Raw genomic sequence first — 25,750 nt, forward strand, 5'->3', positions numbered from 1 at the left:
GCATCATCCCATTTAATTTTCATCCCATAGATGGGAGCCATTATTGGCCTCATTTTATTAACAATGAATTAATGAAACTTTGGCATTTGCTTACACAAAGTCACATGTGACTAATATGCAGCAAAACTGGGATCCAAACCAAGGCCTGCTTGACTGCTTTTACATGAAACACACACACACGCGCACACGCACATGCACACGCACATGCACACACACAGACACACACACACTAAAGAGTGTTGCATTTTTTTTTTATGGTCTTAGTTATAGAAAGGCTCCAAATTATAGCTTCTTGTCTTATCTCCTTGATGATCTAGACAATGCAGGTTATTACAAACCAGGAGTAGACTGTATCATTCCAAGTTTCATCTTAAATAGTTATGGATGGAGAACTGACTCCTAGTGGCTAAAGCTCTGTTAGAACGTTATTATCAATCAGTTTGAAGGTTTATATGTATAAATGCTACACTAGGCAACTCATATTTCTTATAACCCTCTCCCATTCATAGACCTTGTGAGATATGACAAAAATTCTTATCAAGTGACACAGTGCTGTCTCAAGCTAACATCACATGAACGTTAAGAAAGCTGCTTTCCCCCATAATATAGTTTGTAGATTCACAATGCCTGCGTTGGGTAACTGTACCATCCAAAGAGATTTAAAATGCTATAAAACTGTGTGTTTAAATATCCCTGAGTCTCATTTTTGTGTAAGTTTTCAGTCAAACATTGAGCCCATTCATCTTTCATATACTTAAATCTGATATCTGGTATGTGTTGTTTACATCTAACCACTTATTTTTAAAAGTTTCATATGTTGAAGAATAACATCCTAAATGATTAAAGTCGATGAAAAAACACAATGAGGACAAAGGTTATATGTAGAGGTTTAGCTTTGGAAGAGTATGTTGCAAATGATACAATTTATCTTTCACTCTGTTGATGCTTCTATGTTCACAGCAAGAGAGTGAAATGTAAGAGTTAAAAACTTGGGCTCTGGAGCAAGACTGTAGGGATTCAGCGTTTTGCTTTGTCCCTTATTTGGCTTTGGTCAAGCGTTTCATCTCTTTTCATCTTAGTTTCCTCATCTGTAAGAAGGAAATTATAGAATTTACCTCTTTGGATCACATGAGAATTAAATGAACAAATTCATATAAAGAGATTAGAATAGTATCTGGTCTACAGGAAGCTCACAGTAAGTGTACCTTATAATTGTCCTGGTATTGTCTTACATATCTAGAGATTACAAATACACACTTTACATCTAAAACCCAGTTCATTCATTCATTTATTCATTAGCCATTTAATCACTTATCCAATGTTTAACAAATTCATTTAGTCCTTAAAGTTTTATTGATTAGCTATTAAATAACAAGCACTGTGCTTGGTGATATGGGCCATAAAATAATGAACCAGGTATTGATCCTATATTCTCAACAAACATAATTTCGTGGAGAGATAAAAAATTTATAAAAGTAACTATTGTACAAAATAGAAATGCTCAGTGTAATAAGAATTTCAGATGAGGTCATAGATGTCGTCTGAATATATAGTCATTTCTTCAACTTCTAGGTCTATGTCCAAAATTGCAGTTAATATTTGCATATTATGTCTTTGCTGATAAATTAATCAAACTGCGCTAGTATTCCATAGCACCTCTGCATACAGGAAGGCAGTGGCAAAGGGAGATAATTAGAGACCATTCTAAAGATACCATGTTTAGAAGCCCTTTTAGCAGTGCATTATTTCCAGATGATTGTGTTAAGGTTGCCAGAACACAACAAACACTTAAGTAAGTGACATTTGTTCCTAATCTGTCATATTCATTAATGTTTCTGTTTCAAAAATCAGAATGTGATTTAGAAATTTAAATAGCAAAGAGTTAATGTGTTATATAAGCCTTAAATTTTTCTTTACTTTGCCTTATTAATTCATTAATTCTTTCAGGTTCTTGAATATTTAAATCATTTAAAATATTAATAGTATACCAAAGAAATATCAATATTTACATGAAATTGGAATTCACGTAGCTCTGTAATATTTTTAATGGTTTATATTATTCATAATTACACTAAATAAATCATCCTCATGGAAGAAACTCAAGCAAGTTTGTTATATACTATGGCTATTGCATGGCAAACAGTGGTTTTCTTTCAGAGTGTGGGTATTAAGAAATAGGAAGTAATATTAAGCTGGAATAATAAGTGATATGTTGTTTTAAAAGTATATAGAAACTAACAACAAACTAATTATTTTATTTAACATCAGAGGCTCTTAAATTGTCACAATTCAAAGTTCATAAATCATGAAACTTTTTGTAATATATTTTTAAGTAGTAGAAGCATTATATATCCCATGCTCATTTCTGCAAAATGGAAGTGATCATGTCTGTGATGAACTACACAATATTCACATTTTTCAGAGACACAACTATATATTATGATAATATAAATATACACGTGTCAGTGTACTATAAAGATATTAATTATAAAAGATAAGGATGACTTCAGTTAACTTTGTGGAAATGAGAAGATTGTATATTGTCTGCAATCTTCTTTGAACACTTTGAGAAACACTCCACTTCAAAATCAGGAACATTTTATAGTTATGAAAATGTGTTGTTTACTCAGCTTTTAAAAAGTACTGAAACTAATTGTAGGAGAAAATATCAGCTTAGGTTTCTCTCCCTCCAACTAATCCTCATGTTTATTCTTCCTTTTTTAGCAAAACCTTAAGAACCAAGATACATTAGAAATATAGTATTTATTTTAGCAAAACCTTAGGTTGTATTTCAAATAGTTTTGAGTAAAAACATTATCTATATGGATAAAATATTCTGTCCATGATGATTTACTTACTCTTACATTTTATATATGGCATGTGAAATTCTCACTATTACAAGGTGAATGCCTAAAGAAAACCAACCAAGAGTAAATTCAACGGAAATTAACCAGTGCTTAAGGATAATGGAACACATTTTTAAAAAACAAAATGAAAACAAATAAAACCCCACCAAACCATCTTCAGTCAGAAGACATTTTTCAGTGGGTCCTATTATTTAGGTATCTTTTTTCCCTTTTCTCAGCTGTAAGACAGTTTTCTAAACACACATGGACCTCAACAGGGATTATAAAATTCTCAAACACCCATACCATTTAGGGGCCAAGTTTCCTCCGTGTAAGGGATGTGTCACATCAGGCTGAGTTTAAAAATGAACATACACCATTCTCAGGTTTTATCTCTGCTGATGGACAGGAGCCAAGGGGCCCCTGGGAGCATTCTGGCAACACTGTGTTACTTACGGTTGAGAGGCAGGCTCGCATTGGTTGTGCCTAGCTTGTTGGCAGCCACACAAGTATAATTGCCGAAGTGCTCCTGTGTCACATTGGTAACAGTGAGAATGGATCTTGTGCTAAAGTTTTGAATAATAATTCCTTGTTGGCCATTGAAGAGCCTAGAAGACAAAATCACCTCTAGGTTAATATGCATCGTGAATATCATTTTTGGTTTTATCTTAGTTGGGGTTGTCATGGCAACCCATAGACAGTTTGGTCCACACTAGTATTAGCATATAATGTGATAATGGTGCAATTATATTTTCCTTACGTGAGTAGATATAGGGGAGGAGAAGCTGTATGACAGCTGTGGATTGTTACTACAGGTTTCTTCGCACTCTACAAAACACTAAACTGAGATTTCCACATGTCCTTTTCATACACTGACTTGTATTTTAGAAAATTAAATGCACCATAGCAATAGAGTCTCATCTGTTAAAGTCAAGAACGAGTAAAGCAAATTAAATATAATGATTTCATTAAAAATACAAACCGATGGTTTCTAAAAAGCTGGCTAAGATATGTCTAGGCTTTTTCAGATAACATTGTTGGATAACTCCCCGTCCAAGTTAACCCCACAACTGCAATAAGATGTTCCGAGTCCAGGGTCAACATCATTTTGCTGCTGCTACATACAACCTAGACAGATGACTTGCTTTTCACCTAGAAAACAGCCACAGTATAGCACTGAGAAGAGCATTCCAAGTTGCGTCTTGTCTTGGTTACATTTGAGGAATGTGCTGGGGGAGTCCTCTAACCTTTCTGGGCTTCAATACAGGCTTCAGTTTTACCTGATTCCACCCTGATGACCCAACACTCTCTCTCCAGGCCTACCGGCAGAGGTTTCACTCTCAAATAGGCTGGCAATGCATCACCGTTCTCAGGGCTTGCCACGCTCACTCCATCTTCACTTTTTTCCTGATCTGCACCCAGTGGTCATCAGCCCTTTGTATCTCTGCCAGCTGGATCCTTCCCTCTGCACTCAGGTCTGATGTGTGTCCTATCTCTCTTACTCTAGTGCTCCTTAAATGACTCTTTCCTCTGCCCCGCTCTCTGCATGTTTCTCTTGAAATTGCTGTGGGATTCATAAAATCAAAGCCACATTCTTGCATTGTTCTCTGCAGCGGTTTCCATGCACACAGGTCTTTTCAACCCAAATAAATAGAATTGCCTTAAATTCCTCAAAAGACAGGGCCGTATGGACATGCTTTATTTTATATTTGAGTCCTGCATAGCACTTAATAGTACCTAACAAATAACTCATAGATCAGCAGAATTGGGGTGACATCCCCACAACACAGGTATTGGTAAGCCCCCTTCAGGGGCCCCCCTCAAAACATTCTTTTTCTAAATATGAATTCTGTTATAATGACGATGCCAACCAGATGATAACGTCTTCCTAACTAACCCCAAAGTTTACTATGAAATGATGTGCTGATCACAATATGGGCTATGTAAGCTCATGGCCTGAATGGCATGGTATTTTTCCTCCTTAATATGTTCAAATTTTAGTAGCAAATATTTTTTTTAATCACGAAGATGCAAATAAGTGGCATTCTCCTGAGAGTTTAGGTTGATCTCCTTTGCATTACATTATGTGACTTGCATCTGAATTTAGACAAAATATACTGTAGTTACATGAAGATTAAAATAAGCAGCCATGCTTGATTACCCTGGGAATTTCTTATATTTCATGTAATGGCTGAATTTGACTTATCCAAAACTCAAACCTTAATCAGATTAATAAAACTTTGACTTAAATAAACACTGAAAACATTAACTTGAGCAATAAACCCAATGATTCTCAACTATGACACAACAAAATAAGGTATAAAATATCAAGGATATGGCAGTTTTTACTCCTCTGTCTCATATTTCAAATCTATCAACATTTATGCCAAAATACCAATGTGATAATTGCATATTTTTCTGCATCACATTAACAACTTTATTTCTAACCAATATTATATGCTATGTATAAAAACTGATGGCTTCATTGGCCAGAGAGCTTCAGGGTTAGGGCTCAAATCTATCTTCCCATGTTTGTGCTCATATGGACACATTGTCCAAAGGACTCAGCAGCTCCCTGGATTACTAAATTCCCATTGTGCCGCACCTACCTAGCTAAGATTCATTTTTCTGCTAAAGAATTAAGAAGAAATTAGTCAGGGCCTTTATTCGACTAGACTCTGGGGAGAAAATTCTAAGGCAGTATATTTAGTAACTTGATGGCACTGTTTGCTTATGTTCCTTCAGACCATCTTTCTGAGTTGGCTTCCAACTCTCTGCCCTAAAATGTGTCTGAAGGCAAAGCCCCAGATTTTACTAAATCACACAGGACACCCACGCTCTGTATGTGTAGACCCATTTTTGGCCTCTGGTCAGGGGTTGCTGTGAACATCCTTATCAGAGAGCCACACTGGTGGCACGGTGGCACGTTAGCAGCTGTGACTCCTGCTGCTCCACTCATGCTGGCAAGTGATTATGGCCAACAAAACAGAAAAGCCCCGCTGGTAATCCCTGGGGGGATTTTCTTCCCTCTAGAGGAAGCTACCTATCTGAGATTACTGGAGAACTCCAAAGTTTATTTTTTTTAAAGTCGGGAATTTTAGAAGTGCTGACTCCTCAAAATACCCTATAAGAACCTGTCTTTACCAGTAGATGGCTGGTAAAGCTGACATTGAGGGAGAGTGACTTCTGAGATGGTGTCTATCTCTGAAGGTGTACTGTGATTTTCCCGTAGGGATCCTGTGGGTGCAAGGGGTGGAGAGCTTTCTCAGCTATTCAAATCAATTCTTAAATTTATCATTGCTACAAAGATGAATTTGATGCCAGATGATTAGGGACTTGGCTGGGCAAGATCTTTGAAGGCTCTTCAAGATCTTTGAAGGCCTTTCAGTAGCTTAAAGTTGAAGAGAAGAATCAATCAGACACATAAACATAAACAGTTGTAAACACAACTGAGTTGATTTTAGTCACAATGGGGACCCTGTTAAGATGAATACTCCTGCCCTTAGTTACTGGATATAGAAATCTGAACCACACTTATAAGTCTCATCATGTATGTCCTGAATGTAATTTTACTCTTTGACTAAAAACAAATAATAAAAGATGTCTTTAATTGGTGACAATTGTTTTCTTTATGAAACAGTTTTATTCCAAAATGGTTGGATATAGTAAAGAGAATAGTCTGTAAAAAGAAGAATTATTTATCAATAAACACATATTTGGCAAATTAAAGTATCATTCTGTATTAAAGAAAATGCTTGATAGCCTTCAAACATGCACATGTTAGCCTATTAACAGAATGACCCTGGCCTCATTGAATTTTTCACATCCATCCCAGACTTGTTTGAAACCAGAGTTCCTTACATTGGTGATGTGAAATCTTGAAGTGACAACTCAAGCAATAGTTCACAATACACCTTGCAATAAAAACCAGAGAACTAACTCTGGAATATTGCCTTATTTGGAGTTCTCTCTTTTCCCTAAATACTTAAGTGTTTCAAGTTTTAAGAGAATCATTCTTGTATTGACTTAGAATCCAAAATAAGAGACGTCTTCTCATAGTCCCTTCCCGCAGGAAGAGAGGAAACAATTGTGTTGGGTTAGTGGTTGGTTATGGAATTCTTACCCTCAGAAGTGGATCAGCAGCATTTGATGCTTGCTTAGAAATCCCTGGGCATTTTTGTTTTTTGCATTTTACCATTCAGTGGACCCCATGGCTGTAAGATCCTTCTATTATTGTGGACCCTGTTGTCCTCTACATTTACCGCCGATGGTAGTTTATTCATACTGCTCTGATCAGAATGTTTGTGTCCTCCAAAAATTCATATGTCAAAAATCTAAACCTCAAAGATGATGGTATTAGTGGGTGGGGACTTTGGAAGGTGCTTAGAAATCATAAAGGTGAAACCATGATGAATGGGATTAGTTCAGAGAGCTCCCATAGCCCCTTCTGTCATGTGAGGATACAACAAGATGTCTGTGACCTAGAAGAGGACCCTTTTCAGACCATGCTTGCACCCTGATCTTGGACTTCCAGGCTCCTGAACTGTCAGATAACTTTCTGTTGTTTACAAACCACCCAATCTGTGGTGTTTTGTTATAGCAGCCCAGATGGATGAAGACACATACTGAGGATCATTGCCCTCACTCTCCTTCCTTCTGCTTTTCATTAATGCCTCATAAATCTGTAAACTGCAGGCCATCTGCCCTGTCATCAGATGATGCAGGCAACTCATAAGTAACACAGCCTGACCAACTAACTTGTTCTGAATTAGAATAGCCATATTTTCAAGTGTCGGTCATAAAGAAGTAGCACATAGAAAGCATACTAATAACTTAAAGATACTTACAAATCTGACCCATGAAATGTTCACAAACTTTACAATCATAGCTTCTCTCAGGCAGTAAGTAAGATGGACAGAAGAGTCCATAGCAACATCACAACAGCAAAACTGACCACCAAGCCATTGGCACTGACTGATAAGACTGCAAAACTAAGTGGTATAGCTATACCAAACCTCATTCACTTTATATATAAATCCAGCCTGATGACACATTTTGGGACTATTGTTTGCTCTGCGCATTTCCAGGTCAAGCGTAACAATAAATATTCTGGAGAAACAAGCTTATAAGTGCAAAGAGTCACTGAAATTCTTCATTGCTAATGTAAGAAATATACATAAGTGTATCAGACAACAACATTTAAAATGTTTAAGTACTTTAAATAGGAGTGGGAGAGGTGGACTAAATGATGATTGATCTTTCATCAGAGTAGAATTATAAGGAAATATGATAATATATCATGCTGTATAACTGGATAAGATTATTATGGCCTTATTAAGTGATTTTTGGGTGATAGTATAGCAGAGATCAAAAACAGCAGGGGACAGAAGGTAGTTCTTGAGTCATAAGAGATATATGTACAAAGAAAATGAATATTACTTCTCACAATGGATTGCAGGCTTTGAGTTCCAAGAGGTGGTGTGAGCTAAGGATACAACTCAAAAAAGAGCTTTAGAAAAAGTCATGGGTGATGGTAAAAACATCACAGGTGATACAGTCGTAATGGAAATGAAGTTCTACTTCATCATCAAATGATGATTAAATTCCTTCTATGCTTAAGGCACTGGTTTAAGAACCAAAGGGGGGAAAAGACAAATGGACACAGTTCTAGCTAAGCGCCTTGGCTACACTTAAAAATATGAAGATGACATCGAGATCATATAGGTCCTTACATGACACATCTCAATGTCTCTCTCAGTGACAGAGTTCTAGCTTACATATATTTTGCTTCTGCATCATGGCTATATTTCTCGTCTTTTCCATGAGAGCAGGAATGCTTTATATATGTGGAAAATGTTAGCTGCTCTCAACATATTTATGACTGAGGTAATCTAACACTAAAGAATTTCAATGCTGTACAAAAAAGTTTGTGTTAAGACTGTGTGAAATTGACATTCAGAAAACATTTAAGCATTTTCAAATGTATGTCAACTAATCTTCATAGTATCCCTAGGAGGTAAGCATTACTAGTCCCATTTTACAGATGAGAAAAAAAAAAGTTTAGAAAAGTTAAGTTAATTTATCTTCCATCATCTGGTAAGTGGTAGAACCAACATTCAAATCCAGATCTTCTGACTATCGATATTATTCCAAAACGGTACTCAAATCATCAAATAGAAGCCAGGATACTGTATTTTAGTTTGGAAAGACAAGTCATAAATCATTGGTGGTTCAAGGAAATTAATAAGCCAAAGAATAGAACCAGTGGAGTTAAATAACCAATGTAATATGTGGTATCTATGCCAGGAAAACCAGATCCAGTCCATGGGGTAAATCTAATGGGATAGAGAGTTAAAAAAATATAAGGTTCAGTTCAGCTGAGATTCCCTGGACCAGAGGTCTCTTAACTATCTATGTGGGGCTTAGCCATGCCCCCAGTCTCCTACAGTAGCTGTCTTTCACTTCCAATGGAGTCATCCTTTGATATGACTCAGTCCCAAGATGAGAAGTGTGAAATGGTCTCTTGCCACACTCTTTCCTCCTCAAACTACCTTCCAGGACAACACACACCTTCAGCATTGATTATTGTTTGTGTTTCATCCCCTAGGCTCACTAAATATTTGGGTTGCAGTAAATCTTTCCCCATAGTGAATATGTGGAATATAGTCAAGAATGGCAGAAAAAAACATAACCTAGGAGATGGCAAGAATGCAATAATTTTAAGTAAGTTCAAAGTTGTCTTTAAAGTTTTCTAGTGATGCTATGGAGTTAATGTGTTCTTTCTGACTTAGTCAAATCATTATCACATCAAAAAGCTCTCCTTACCACAACATTTCAGGTATAAGTTTTCATAGATTTGTATGACTTTGGATTACTGTCCATATTCCCCATTAGAGTGCAAATCCATTAGGGCAAGTTTCCTAGCTTTTGTTGTTCATTATATTCTAAGCATGGGACATAATGTTGTGTACTTAATAGGTATACAGTGAGTAGTTATTGTATACTTATGTTGAATTGTATGAATTATGTTTTTACATTTTTGTACTGCTTAGTTTTTTCATCTGTTAAATGAAAAAAAATGAAACCAGGTTCATAGTGTTGATGTAAGAATGGTTTTTAAATATATAAAATGTAATATCTATGAACACACTCATTTATATCAAATGCAGTAGGCACTAGACATATGATAGGTGTTATTATTGTTCAATACTAGGGTCTGTTTCTTAGACAGAACAGATACATTTCCTCTCAGATGGCAGCAAAATATTAAATATTGAAAATACAGGAAATTATTTTTAAAGGAAAGATCTAGGAGAGTGACTGAAAAGATCATAGTATCATGATTTCAAGATGTGCCAAATTCAGTCTCAATTACATGTGTATTATCAACCTCATCTAGCTTTTTCACAGATGTGCAGGGCCGATAAAAAAAATAAAAGTAAAAGAAGGAGGAACAAGTACTGCTAGATACCAGAGAGAAATGAAAATTGATGTGAACATGCTGCCATAGCAACCTATTGGTTTACTGTGTTGTTTGGTACTTAAGGCTTGAATACAATATGATATCATTTATTCCTAGGAACAGACTGAAGAATATCATGCATCAATGTCTCAGTCCCAAGAGGTATCTATCTTTAGTTGCACATTTGAATACATTAATGTATTATAATATATTAGGACATTTTAATGATTTTAGACTTTATTAGGCTATTTAAAATGTATGCCTTGTTTACTTTATCAATTTTAATGAAATTAATAATTTTAGATTAGAGACCTTTGGGTTGCCTTGCTTGTGACGGTTTGATTCACATGGGGAGGATATTACCTTTAACTTTACATCAAATAAACAAAGGCTATAGTGCAAGTGTCAGTCCTCCCCTGACTGCAGTGAGCCTTGTATCCCTGACAACCTGGCCTATGACTAGATTTTTTCCCTCTGCTTGAACTGCCTTTCTAATATCAATGTGCGCAAGACTTTAATGTCAAATTTCATCCCATAATATACCAACACAACCATTTTGCAGAGATCACACTCACAAAAACGAAATCCTGGAAGGTCAGAACTGAGCAACAGAAACCAGTGTCTTTTCTGCAATCATGTATTGGGTTTACAGTGTCCTACAATCTAGGGTGACAGATGCATCTTGTAGTGATATTCTCTTCTCAGTTTGAAACTGTATTAAAATAGGAATGGCTCTACCCTCACATGATTATAAGGCCCCACTCATTCTTGCAATAGAGTGTATTTCAAACACCATGTTAGATGCTGGAAACACAATGGTTGAGCAAGGCAAAATCCTCATGCTCAGGTAGATTATAGATTAGGAGAGGAGAGACTAGTAAAAAAAAGTTGAGTATAGCTTAAAAAGTGCTTTGATAGAGGTAAGAACATGGGAGACCATCTGGAGAGACTCCTTTCCTAGTAGAAAGGGGTCAGGGTAGTTTTCTGAGAGAAGATGATATCTGAATTGAGACTAAAGGACTAGTGGAAGGTAGCCAGGATGGGTGTGTGTGTGAAAGGGGCTTATAAGCAAAATGGCCAACATATTAAAAGGCCTGGAAGATAGAGATCATGTCACAGTTTGTGGCCAAAATATTTTAGGATAGTTATCACCCAATTGTGAGATGGTAGAATGGCAAGATTTGTGGTCAGAGAGGTAAACAGGGGCAAGAACATGAAGGCCTTCCATGCCATACTGTGATGTTAGGACTTGATTCTAGGGACATTTAAGAACCATAAGATTAGTATTTAGTTTGGAAATATTGCTATGAATTTTAAGAACACAACTGAAATCTAGCTGTTTACTAATGGACTGTGTGTGCAGTATTAATACCTCAATTTTAGTATATCCCAAACAAAACTCAGCCCAGCTCTCTCAAATCTCTGTTCCTATGTTCCCAGCCTCGGTTGACAACTTCACCGTTCACCTTGTTCCTGAGATGGAAAACTTAAAATTATCTTCAAATGGTCCTTTCCTTTTAGCCTAATCAATCACTGATTTTTAATTGCACAACTAATACCCTAGGTTAAATCATATTTTATATCTTTGCCATCCAAACTGCTCTGAGAAACATTTTATGAAGACAGGGATGGGATACTTTTACTACTTTTGAAAAGTCCTTCAGTGGCTTCCCAAAGCCTATGGAATCAAGTCTAAATGCTTTATCATGACATTTAAAATGCTCCAAGTCTTGCCCTAGCGTGCATTTCTTTTTTTTTTAATTTTTTTTAATGTTTATTTATTTCTGAGACAGAGAGAGACAGAGCATGAGTGGGGGAGGGGCAGAGAGAGAGGGGGACACAGAATCCAAAGCAGGCTTCAGGCTCTGAGCTGTCAGCACAGAGCCCGACGCGGGGCTCGAACTCACAGACTGCGAGATCATGACCTGAGCCGAAGCCTGACGCTTAACCGACTGAGCCATCCAGGCACCCCCCAGCGTGCATTTCTAACCCTACCTCCTATTACACCTGATTTCACATCTTGTACCCCAGGGAATAATAAAACCTCTCTGCACAATGCTTATATAACATTGACTATGTTCTTTCCTTTCTTATGATTTTTCTTGACTCCTTGCAATGTTTAGAAATACTGTTCTCTGGTATCAAGCACAAAAGCTACCTGTTCCCTGAAGCATTTGTTAATATTCTGATTTGAGCTGAATGGACCCTTGCTGTGCACTTTCAAGGACTTGACTTAGGCTCCCTTAGGATCTTCTTATGTGGAACTTATTTCATTTTGGTGATTTTTATGATTAACTGTAAACTCTAAGTCAGGGAATGCAAACTGGAATAGCCCACTTTCAATTCTGTTTGACTGGCCCAAAGTTTTAAATGTAATAATTTGTATGTATGTCTTATGGTTATGTGTCTTCCGTTTCCCAGCAGTTGAAATGCTCTCACTTATTTCATATATTTATCTTTTACTTCCCTGGTCTTGGTTAATAAAATCATCACAGGGGCAACCAAATTGTATTGATAAGACTTGGGTTATGAACTAAAAAGAGTGAAAAATCATCAGAATAAAATTAAAGATAGATAGATAGGTAGATAGATAGAGAAATAACACTAGAAACACAAGTTTCTTCAATGCAGGAACTTACTTCCTTTTCAGTCTTCAAATTACATCACAGTTAAGTGCTCAATGCACATTTGTTAAAATCTCAGGTAAGCAGGGAAGATTATTTCTAACATGGAGTGGTAATGAAGTTATTTCCAGTACCCTTCTAAATCAAAATATGCAACTGCTTAATCTTATGAAAATGGCTTTGCAAATGAGGGGAGAGAGAGAGAGTGAGAGAGAGAGAGAGAGAAAGGGAAAGAGAGAGAGAAAATGAATTAACATTTCTAGTCTCTTCTTTAAAAATTTTTTTTACATTTATTTATTTTTGAGAGACAGAGAGAGACACAGCACAAGTGGGGGAGGGGCAGAGAGAGAAGGAGACACAGAATCTGAAGCAGGCTCCAGGCTCTGAGCTGTCAGCACAGAGCCCAACGCAGGGCTCGAACCCACAAACCATGAGATCATGACCTGAGCTGAAGTCGGATGCTCAACCAACTGAGCCACCCAGTTGCCCCTCTAGTCTCTTAATAATCAAAGTTATGGTATAAATCTAGAGAAAATGGATATCTTGACATGACTCAGGAAATTATGGGTTGGTGTGTTTTTGTTTTTAAGATCATTTCGTTGAGGTATTATATATATATATATATATATATATATATTAAATATATATTGATATATATATATATATACACATTAAATATATACAGACATATATATCTGTACAACTCAATGAGTTTGGGTTAAGTATACACCTGTGAAATCATCACTACCAACTCCATAAACATATTCATTACCCACCAAGGTTTCCTGAAAATTAGACTTTACTTCCCTTCAGTGACTCATTTTACCTTTGTGAGATAGTTTTTTTTTTTCCTCAGGCATAATCTAGCTAGGATTATGTGAGCAATGGGCAAGATAGTATACAGCCAGTTACATGTGTTATAAGATTACAAAGCTAGCATGTAGGGTAAAATATGCATGGCATTAAAATTGCCCTTGAAAATTCCTTATTTTAAATTAACATACTTTATAAGAGTCTCCAAAATGGAGGGAAAGTACTCCAAGTTGGATACAAAGTGATCTGTTGGATTATAAGAAGAAAATAATAGAATGCCCATTTATGTTATAATTGTATCTCATCTTTTAACTTTTATCTGTTTTAGGTCATTTAATGTTTGCAATATATATTGCAATATACTTCAAAAATGCATACAATTTACAAATAAGTATGCATATACTTAGTTTTTGCTAAGTTTTAAATTTTACTTATAGGGATATATATTCCAAAAATTTTGTGGACCACTGCCTACATCACTGATCTAAAACACGATGGTAATGCCATCTTCACAAAATGATGCGAAACCCATGTTTCTGCAATATCTATTTAAACGTTGGTCCATTGCAATTTACTTTATGTTTTTAGTCTTAATCTTAAATAAATATACTGTTTTCAAGTCATAGATTAATTTAATTTCATGTCATCAAAGACATTATTTGCTTAATAGTACTTTGCCTATTCTGAAAATACCCTTCCACTGGATATAAGGAGTCTATTTCTTTTTATCAATCTTCTCTATTATCAAGAAAATAAGTTAATATTTTTGGCTTTCTATATAATTGAGCTCTGAACTCTGATTTTCCCAATACTAAAATGTATATGGAGTAAAACTAAATCTGTGAGCACTGTACCTGCCAGGTGTGCTGAAAGAGCCTATAGTGTTAAAAAATATAACCATTTTATACCAAAGAATAATATTTTAATAACAAGTATATAACTTTAGTCATTCTCATGATGCTTATCTAAACAGTGCAATAAACTAAATGTCAAATGGCTAATATGTCTCATATAAAATATAGTTTTTTGGGGGGCGCCTGGGTGGCTCAGTCGGTTGAGCGGCCGACTTTGGCTCAGGTCATGATCTCGCGGTCTGTGAGTTTGAGCCCCACGTCGGGCTCTGTGCTGACAGCTCAGAGCCTGAAGCCTGCTTCGGATTCTGTGTCCCCCTCTCTCTGACCCTCCCCCGTTCATGCTCTGTCTCTCTCTGTCTCAAAAATAAATAAACGTTAAAAAAAATTTAAAAAAAATATAGTTTTGTTTGTTTTTTTTAATTTCCATCCATGTCAACCATGAGGGAGACAGTGTGGAAGCTATTTTGAAGATAGTATCTGATGATTCTCAATTTTTGGTATTCATGTCCCCATTTTGCCCCTTCCACATTGAATAGGGTCACTCTGTGTAACCAGTAAGATATTACTGAATGGCAGAACATAACTTCTGGGACTAGGTCATAAACAGCTTCTACCTTGCTCTCTCTTGGACCACTAGCTCTGGAAAAAGTCAACTACCATGTCAAGAAGACAGTCAAACAGCTCTATTAAGAGGTCCATGTGGTGATTAACTGAAGCCCTCTGTCTATAACAAGCACTAACTTGCTGGGCATGTAAGCAGATCCTTTAGCTCTAGTCAAGCCTTCAGATGACCGGTGCCAGGTGACACGTGACTGCAACCTAATGAGAGACCCTGAGCCATAACTATCCAGCTAAGCTGCTCCCATTCTGATCCACAGAAGCTGTGATAATAAATGCTTACTGGTTTAAGATGCTGAGTTTTGGGATAATTTGTTATTTAGCAATAGATAACTAAGAGTGGCACTGTATACAACAGAAACAATGTGGGCTGAAAGGTTAACAATAAAATGTGTCTTGATGGCATCTTTTAAGTTGAATGCTCTTGGGCAGGTTAAGTCTCCTGTGTCTCACTTCTGTCATTGGTAAATTGAGGGCAATAAATTGTGTCTCACAGACGTCTGAAGAATAAGTGAGATAAAAGAATTTAAAGAACCTAGAAAGTGATTTGTCCTCAGTAAGCGTTTGTTTCCTTCTTTTCTTTAAATTGTGCTTTATTTTGCAGTTTTTTTAAAGGTTTTTAGATTATTCTCAGCACACAGAAATGGATTTTATAGGATGTGGAAGAACTATAGGTAGAGATAGGACTAGGGATGTTGAGGTACTGACTTTTTTTTTTTTCAATTTGCTTGTGTTTATTTGTATTTTATTTGAATGAAGATCTGGCTTTGAAGATCTTAATTTAAAAGAAATGAGTTTTTATAAACATTCTCTTAAGTAGACCTGAAAGAGTAAGTTATTTCTGAATATTTTTGTAAGCTCCAACTATAGGAGATCTCTAGGAAACAAAACTTCTCCAGATCTTGTAAAAACTCTGCTACACTCTGACAGGGTCTCTGACAGCTTCATGTTTCTGTTAGTGACCCTGAGGTCAAGAAAACAGCTCGGAAATGTGCTCTATCTGTTTCTTCTCTGTGTGTCTACCTTGACTCCATTATTTCTGTGTCTTTGACTAAATAAACTCAGAAAGTCTGACTGTTTGTATGTGCAGTCTTTTATTTTGCTAATTCACAAATGACCTGCAATGCCTTTACCCCTGCCATTTAGTATTGACATTTCAAATTATTTTTAATAGTCTCTGAAGTGCCATGACCTATACTAGGTGCATGGACTCTGCATGAAGATTTGCAAGACTTCTTGAGTTCAATTCCCAGATCTGTCACTAACTGTCTGATTTTGTGCAAATGACTTAAAAACACTCCTTGCTTTGGTTTTCCCCAAGCAAAAGGTGAGAATAATAATAGTATCTATCTTATCAGTTTGTTGTGAAAATAAATCGGGCTAATTTTTGTTAACAATTTAGAACCCTGCCTGTCAAACAGCAGGTGCTTTTTACATGCATAGTTTTTCATTTTAATGAGATAAATATTTGAATGGCCTGGGCCCAGAAGATAGCATGGTAAACCTACTCAGGGAGTGTAACAACCATCATTCAGCAACTAGAAGCCTTCCCTTTCCTACTCTGCACACATTCTCAAATTTGCTTTATGGTAATTTTGAGGGGAATTTATATACTCAGTGGGATTTGGTAATTTGGGTATTTCCTTAAATATAACCTGAACAAATGACAAATGTGCACTTCACTCTGAAACCAAAGTGTGTTTGCCTTTGACAGGTGCATCTGATTTTCACAGCTCCCAGATTTTCTCTAGGTGTGTGAGTGTGTTGGGAAAGGGCATTGATTGGGGAGAATCAATCCACTATTTTTTAGCAGTGGTTCTAAACTCCTTTGAAAATGTAATGAAAGCTATAGTCCATCTTTCCAGTAGGGAAAAAAATCACTGAAGCTATGACTACGGACACCAATGGGTCCTTTGCTGTTTTTGCTATAGGCCAAGAAAGTGGACTAAGGATTATTGTAGCCTTTTATGACAATGGTTTCTGAATTTAGGAAAGGAAAAGAGAGAAACAGAAAAAAAAATTCAGGACATGATTTCACACAATACTAGAAACCAAAAAAACTTTAACAAAGGAGCTCTCACATGTACTACTAGGGATAATTCCATTAGCCTGTAAGAAAGGTATGACAGGTTCAACAGTGACTTTGAAAGCTATACTAAATAGTTTGTCATTATTTAAATTGTGCTTTGTGGAGTACCAGGGATTTGGGGGAGGCCCTTGCAAGGACAGTCTGTTAGAAGGGAGGGTTCTGAGCAGATGGAATTGAAATTCTATTCATCCCACATCTAGCAGAGAAGTCCTGCTTTCATAGATATTACTTACTGGGCTTCCATATAAGATAATATTTGAACAAAGGGTTTCATAACTTTCGAGGATTTGGAACCGTTCTTCTAGATATTTGTCTATATAGATAATCACAAACTGGAAGCTTCTCAATCTGGATTATCAGAATCTGAGAAAGGTTATATTGGTTGATATACAATATTGTACAGTAGGGCCAGGGTGACCACAGACCCAGTTTATCTACTTCTAAGTATATAAAAATACGGGGCTTCTATGAAGCTACAAAGACGTAGATTTAGAATTAGTAAAAACGTTAATTAGTAAGAAGAATTAAAAATGGAACACACCAAATTGTGAAAGAGGCTGCATAAAAATAGTTGCAAACAATTTTAGATAAAAGCAGAGCCAGTTATTCGGGTCAAATGAGATAGTTATGGGGATATCCTTTATTGTTAAGGCTGCTGTTGAAGAGGGAGAAGGTCTTCTACAAATCCTCTTTTGATTACAGTTTAAGAAAAAAAAATAGCTGCTTATGTCACATCCAGTGTCATCCATTATGGCAATATCTAAGCTCATAATGTCATTTCACCAGTTTTCAGTTCAGACATTTAGCTGTAATTAGTCATGAGCGATGGTATAAGTAAACCCCATGCATATATGTCAAACAGTACAGAATTGCCAATATTCAGCTTTTTTGGCTATAAATGGCAGTTTCATATGGTCCAATCTAACATTTTCTTGAACATGTTCCTCCCTAGTTTTGAAGCAAAAAATATATATTATAGATAATATCCTCCCCTCTGCATTACATCTTCCAGTTAACCCACAGGGGTCCCACTCTTCTTTGATGGCTTGATAAGAGCAGCTGAAGAAGTCTGAATGAGCCTACTGGTTGAAAGTAAAGAGAAAGTAGTCAAGTCCTGTCTTCTCTTGTTCAATAGCTCTTGTCAAGGTTTTTCCTGGGGCTCCTCAAGGGGACAATCATATAGAGCTAAAGTTACAGTAACCCTAAAATCCCCTTGGTTAGTCCTTTAACTATGTATTTTATCTCCTCTACAGGCCCTTTAGTGATAGAATATCTAAAACACAGTGTTCTGTAAAATGAAATGTTAAAATGCCTTGTGGGAGAGTAAGGCAGGTGAAAGGGTTGAGACTTATCAAGGAAGCCAGGCAGAGGCAGCAGCTCAGCTCCGATTGCTTTTGGAGTGCACTCATGGAAGCTGTGCCCAAGTCCTTTAAAAGCTAGTTTACTTTCCAAGTAAACATGGCTGCCAGCAAGAGCAATGGTGTTCTGGTTCAGAAAAGAAGGGAAGAAATGAAATGCATCAGTAATGTGGGATTTTCAGGCATTTCTGAGATCCTATAAAACCAAAGTGGACATTTCTTCTAGATGCTATTAGCTACTCATCCCTCCCATGTGGGTCCCTTCAGTTTGCCTGCCTGTGAGGAGGCTGCTGAGAATCATTCAAGCCAGTTAAAGAAATGGCTTGAAGTAAGCATCTGAAACACAAACACATTAGCTCAAAGTGCTTGAAACACAGTAATAATCAAAAAGTCCTTACTTCTTCTCTCCTTTGTACCATTCAAAGGCCGGAGGCGGCACACCTGCACCTTCGCATCTTATCAATCCACTGCGTCCCGGGGCCACGGTGCCAGATTTAATTTCCTGAATTGTAGGAGCAACTGAAAAAGAAACAAACAAACAAAGAAACTGGTGGGTAAGTAAAACTAATCTTCAGCAGAAATATAACACACATATATTTTTATTCCTTCTATATTCAAAGCAATCTTATGCCTGATAGGCCAATGCATCACATCTTCAGTGTTTTATGCTTCTAATACAAGACTAGTCATTTTCAGCTTCATTTTTCACGTTGGACAATAGATGAATGTTCCCAAGAAGTGCAGAGTAAATGCAATACATTTTGGCCATGCTTCCTGTTGGAAAAATGGCATTGTTGAGGGGAACACTTCATCTGTACTCCAGTCAAACTACACTCCCATAATAGCTCTCATTTATTGAGTGATCACTAGGAGCCAGTCACTGGGCTTGCTGCTTTATTTTCACGATTTCCTCACAGTAAACTCTAAGCTGGATGGTATTATCCCAAAACCATAAATATGAAAACTGAAGCTCAGAGAGGTTAAATAATTTGTCTAAGGTCACATAGCTACTTAGCTGCAGGATTTGGCTATAATATTGGCATATTGATTTAGGTATATTGACTCAAAGCCTGAACTCTTTCATTATTCTGTGCTTTTTTCTGCTTACTCCCTGTGCTTTAGCACATTAGTGATTTTTTTTGGGGGGGGGTTGTTTCTTCTGCCTGGAATGCTATTCTTTTCCATTTCTACAAATTCAAGGCCCAATTAGGTATCTCCATGCTGTTTCCTGTTGCTCTGGTTGAAAATAGCCCCCCCTTCCCTGAATAGTAGATTTAAATCTCTCATAATGTATAATGTATACTTTCTATCTTGTATTGTTATTATTTATGGATATGTCAGACTTTCTTGTTAGCTGCTTGAAGGCAGGGTGTCTGGTTCATATTTGCATATTCAGAGATCAAAGCACACAAAATGATGCATAAAAAGATTCTTTGTAGCATAGTCACTCCTTTATTTTTTGAAAGGTTATTTACTTTGAAAGAGAGCTAGAGCAGGGAAGGGGCAGAGAGAGGGGGAGAGAACCCCAAGCAGGCTCTGCATTGTCAATGTGAAGCCTGACGCGGGGTTCCGTCTCACAAACTGTGAAATCATGACCGGAGTCAAAATCAAGAGTCAGTTGCTTAATCCACCCAGGCACCCCATACAGCCACTCCTTTATTCATTAAATAGTTGTTGAGCTATCAATATACGCCTAACATTTCTCAAGGTACAAAGCAGTTAAACTCCCTGACATGATGAAGTTTACATTCTAGATGAAGGGAGGGATGGGAAGATACACTACAAGCAGCAAATAAAATAAATAAGTAATTTAAATACAATGTTAGAAGGTGATAAGAAAGTGGTTTAAAAAATTAGAGCAAGATAAGAGGAATTAGAGCAAGGCATGGATTGCAATTTTATGTGGGGTAATCTGAGGAGGATTCATCAAGAAAAGTGAGATTTAAGCAAAAACTAGATGTAGATGAGTGAGTTTTCCCTGTGGCTATCCATAGAAAAAGGCTTCCAGGATGAGAGAACAGCTTGCAGTGAGGCCCCGAGGCTGAAGCAAGCCTGGTTTGTTTGAAAAGTACCAAAGATATCTGTGTGGCTGAAGCAAAGAGAAAGAAGGGAGATTTTCAGGAGATAGAGTGTGATGATGGTTAATTGCTGCCAACTTGACTTGGTCACAGTGTCCAGCTATTTGCGAAACATTATTTCTGGGTGTGCCTGCTTTTGTATGGAAGTAACCTTCAAATTGGTGGACACAGTAAAGTGTACGGCCCTCTCCCAATTGGGTGCACATAATATATTCCATTGAAGGCATGAGTAGAACTAAAGGGAGAGGAAAGGAGAATTCACCCCTTCTCTGCCTGACTGCTTGAGCTAAAACATCGGTCTCCTTTCCTAGGACTGAGATTTACACCATTGGCTCCCCCAAATCTCAGGCTTTTGGATTGGACTGAACTATACAGTGACTTTCCTGGGTTTTTCTTGTAGACAGCAATTTGGGGCTCTTCTCAGTTTGTATAATCACGTGAGATATTCCTCATAATATAATCTCTTTGTGTGTGTGTGTATGTGTAGGTATGTGTAAATATGTATGTGTATATCTACCTATCTAGATATCTATAGGTTTTTAGATATAGATGTGTGTGTGTGTGCGTGTGTGTGTGTACATACATACATACATACATACATCGGTTCTGTTTCTCTGGAGAACCCTGATACATGGGACCAAAGGATGGAAGCTCAGGTGGACTTTGAGGGCCATTTTAAAGACTTGGCTTTCCTCTGAGTGAAATGGTGAATTACTATAGAAGAGAGATAGAATCTGACTTTAGTTTCAAAGGTATTTTGGCTGCTGCTGTCTTGAGAAAAGACCATAGTGAGGACAGGAGGAAAGCTGAACACTAGTAGGAAACTGTTGCAGTATGCAAGGCAATGATGTTGGCAGCTCAGACTAGGGTGGTAGCACTAAAGGTAGTGAAAGTAATTGGCTTTAGAGTCTATTGTAAAGTTGAAGCCAATAAGATTTCCCTAACAGACTTAAAATATGAGAGAGGAGTCCACGGTGACTTCATTGGGTTTAACTGCAAAGTTAGAATACCTATTGTCTGAGATGGGTAAGATAGTAAGTCAGTGAATTTGGGAGAGAAACATTAGAAGTTTTATGCATGTGTGATTTTTTAAAAGTTTATTTATTGAGGCACCTGGGTGGCTCAGTTAGATAAGCGTCTGACTTTGGCTCAGGTCATGATCTCATGGTTCGTGGGTTCAAGCCCCACACTGGGCTCTGTGCTGACAGCTGAGAGCCTGTAGCCTGCTTCAGATTCTGTGTCTCCCTTTCTCTCTGGCCGTCTCCTGTTCCCACTCTGTCTCTTTTTCTCAAAAATAAATAAACACTAACAAAATTTTTTTTAAAAAAGCTTATTTATTTTGAGGGAGAGAGAGCACAAGCAGGGGAGGGGCAGAGAGAGGGAGAGAGAGAATCCTAAGCATGGTGTGGAGCCTGATGTGGGGCTCGAACTCATGAACTGTGAGATCATGACCTGAGCTGAAACCAAGAGTCAAATGCTTAACTGACTGAGCCACAGGTGCCCCGTATTTCTTAGAGCAATTTTCAGTTCACACAAAACTGAGTGGAAGGTACAGAGATATTCCGTTTACTCCTTGCCCCAATATATGCATAGCCTCTCTGTTATTGACACCCTCTACACCACAGCAGTACATTTGTTATAGTTGATGAACCTACATTGACACATCATTATCACCTAAAATCCATAGTTTACATTAGATTTCACTCTTGGTGTTGTATATACTATGGATTTAGGCAAGAGCATAATGACATATAACAATCATTATAATATCATACAAATAATTTTCACTGCCCTAGAAATCTTCTGTGCTGTATTAATCTCTACCACCCCTCCACTCTTGGAAACCACTGATCTTTTCATTGTTTCCAAAGTTTTGCATTTTCCAGTATATTAAATTGTTGCAATCATAGAGTATGTAACCTTTTCAGATTGGCTTCTTTCACTTAGTGATATGCATTTAAGTTTTCTCCATGTCTTTTCATGGCTTGATAGAGCAATTGTTTTTATCATTGAATAATATTCCATCATCTGGACATCCCACAGCTTATTCATCCATTTGCTTACTAAAAAAAATCTTGATTGCTTCTGAGTTGGAAATTATAAATAAAGCTCCTATAAACATCCATGCACAAGTTTTTGTGTACATTAAGTTTTAAATTCTTTGGCTAAATGCCAAGGAGTGCAATTATTGGATCATATGATAAGGTTACGTTTAGTTTTGTAAGAAACCACCACACTGTTTTCCAAAATGGTTCTATAATTCTGTGTTCCCACCAGCGATGTATGGCAGCTCCTGTTGTTCCACACCCTTGCCAGCACTTGTAGCTGTCAGTGTTCCAGATTTTGGTTTTTCTACTGCATGTATAGTGGTATCTCATTGTTTTAATTTGCATTCCATTGCTGACATAGGATGCAGAGCATCTTTTCATATACTTATTTGCCTCCGTATATCTTCGGCCAAGTGTCTGTTAAGGTCTATGGCCCATTTTTTAATTGGATTGTTTGTATATTTGTTGTTGAGTTTTAACAGTTCTTTGTATATTTTGGACAACAGTCCTTTGTCAGATGTGCCTTTTATAAATATTTTTCTCCCGGTGTGTAGCTTTTCTTTTCATACTTTTAATAGTGTGTTTCACAGATCCCAAAATTCTAATTTTAATGAAGTCCAGCTTATCAATTATTTCTTCCATGGATTGTGCATGCCTTTTGGTGTTGCAGCTACAAAGTCATCACCCATCCCAAGGTCATCTAGATTTTCTCCTATGTAATCTTCTAGGAGTTTTATATGAATATCTGTTTTCATAAATATTTTATTTTCCGTCAATCTTTTGAACATAGTATATATTTTAAATAACACTATGGGAAAGTTGTCAACACAACAGCAACCTTGAAAATGCAAATACTAATTCATTCAGACAAATGACCTGAGTAAGTGGGCACTCTGGATATATTTTAGATTTCTTTAGAAAGCAATAAAAAGTACAGAGTTTAATGATTTTTCAATATGCAGTGAATATGAAAACTGTAAACACTCTTACTACAGAACATTGCCTTTCCTTTTAAAAATACCCTAGCAAATTCATCATTTTCTGTTAAGGGTGATACTTCACTTTGAAATTGCAGCACCTCCATTTCTCTGTGGTGTTTTTATTCCTAATAGTAATAGTTCAATTACAATTCTGGAAAAAAAACTTGCAAAGAAATATTTTTATTAAAGTGCTTGCTAATAACTTGGTGAAAAATAATAAAGAAAATGTTTACCAAAAATATTTGAAGAAGAAATAGTTATGAGGTGATACATATGCACATTTATATATGTATATATGTAGTATATATGTAAATATGTAAATATATTACACATATACATATATATGTCTATGTCTATATGTGTAGGTTTGTGTGTATATACATATACATACAAATATATGTATATCCACACACTTTCATATAAGAAATTCCTTACTAAATTTAGTTATCTTTATAAAGCAAAGATTCACATCCTCCCATAAAAGGCAATAAAATATACAAAATACATCTATACATAAAAGCCTACTTATTTGTCCATTATTATGACGCTGTTTTGCCTGTGAGAGGCATTGGTAGGATTGCATTTCCACCCTTGTTCTCATAGGCTTTAATCTCTCCTTCTCTCCCTGTCACACTAAGAGGGCATAATCTTTTATGATATCCAACTATTACTGAAGATGAAACAACCATATGCAACAGGAGATCCATCACAAGCTTCTATTGATAACCCGGTTAGTTTAATTACTCTCTTGTTTGTCAAGGGGCCATGACTCATTACAAACAAAACCATGAAATCCGGAACATTGCCTGAAAACCCATGTGTAATGAATTGAAATAAAATCTAATTTGTCATTAAAAGGCTTTTTATGCAGTTGTTTGTGCATATGGCTCAACACTAGGTGCTTTACCACACAAGTTAAAGGGACATGATCCTGTTGTCTAGAGGTTCACAGGTTGCTGTGATGGTCACTGAAAATGGAAAAAAAATGCCTAAAATGTCATTGGAAGCATACATGAAGAATAAGTCCAGAGTTAACACTGCACATAAGAAAAAGTTCTAAGAACATTTTTTTTTGTGTGTGTTAGAGGATGAAAGGGCTGTGGGCTGTGGGTAATCAATATGGAGAAGGCAGTCTCATATAGATTTCATTTGGGGGTTAAAAATTATACACTTAACATAGAAGGCTCTATTTATTGATTTTTCTTGGGGACACAGATGAACCTTTATTCACATTATTCTACCTCTTTTAAAAATAACTGTTCAAGAAGAAGTGGATTTATCCACCTATCTATTTTTCATCACTTTATCAATTAAACAAATATTTTTATTAGGGACCATGTTAATGAAAATAAGTCATATTTCTGGCCTCATAGGGCTAACATTTTTGAAGGGTGTGTGTATGTGTATGCCTGTACACACACGTACAAAAAGTAAATTAAAAAGTAAATAAATAAATAAATAAATAGTAAGAAAGTTGTATGAGCTAAGATGGAAATTAAGCAGAGTAAAAGAAAAACGTAATATCAAGATGTGTTGTTTTATATGGTGCAGTCATAAAGGTCCTTATTGATAAGGCAATATTTGAACAGAGAATTGCATGATGTGAGAAAAGGAATCATGTGGTAATATATAGTAAGTTATTACAATAAAAAGAAATAGAAAATGGAAAAGATTTGAATTGAGAGTATGCTTGAGGTGGAAACATACTTAACAGGTTTAAATGGTCATCACAGTTTAAGCAGATAAGTGAGAGGAAGAATCAGAAGGGAAGATTGGGCAGGCAGCTGGGGCTCAGGTTGTGTAGAGTCTGGTAACCCATGGTAAAGCCTCTGAATTTTTTTCTAAGGAGATGAGATTTTGGAGATTTTGAGCAGAGTGACAATCATTTGATTAATATTTTATAAATATTCTTTGGCCGCTGAATGGATCATGGTCTGTAGAGAGGCATGAGGGGAAACAGGCAGAACAGCTAGGAGGCTG

General features: G+C 36.6%; 1 protein-coding gene across 6 annotated transcripts in view; it reads right to left on the minus strand.

Moving 5' to 3' along the window:
- NEGR1 (neuronal growth regulator 1) overlaps positions 1-25,750 on the minus strand; it is an 841,359-nt gene that overhangs the window by 169,523 nt on the left and 646,086 nt on the right. For all 6 annotated transcript variants that reach the window (XM_042952174.1, XM_042952180.1, XM_042952176.1 and 3 more), the window contains exons 5-6: positions 19,063-19,183; positions 3,303-3,454 (exon numbers count right to left, since the gene is read on the minus strand). In XM_042952174.1, the coding sequence (XP_042808108.1) occupies positions 3,303-3,454; positions 19,063-19,183 (273 nt within the window). The remainder of the gene's footprint in view (positions 1-3,302; positions 3,455-19,062; positions 19,184-25,750) is intronic.

Source organism: Panthera leo, chromosome C1, assembly GCF_018350215.1.
Source record: "Panthera leo isolate Ple1 chromosome C1, P.leo_Ple1_pat1.1, whole genome shotgun sequence".
In the NCBI taxonomy this organism is placed as follows: domain Eukaryota; kingdom Metazoa; phylum Chordata; class Mammalia; order Carnivora; family Felidae; genus Panthera; species Panthera leo.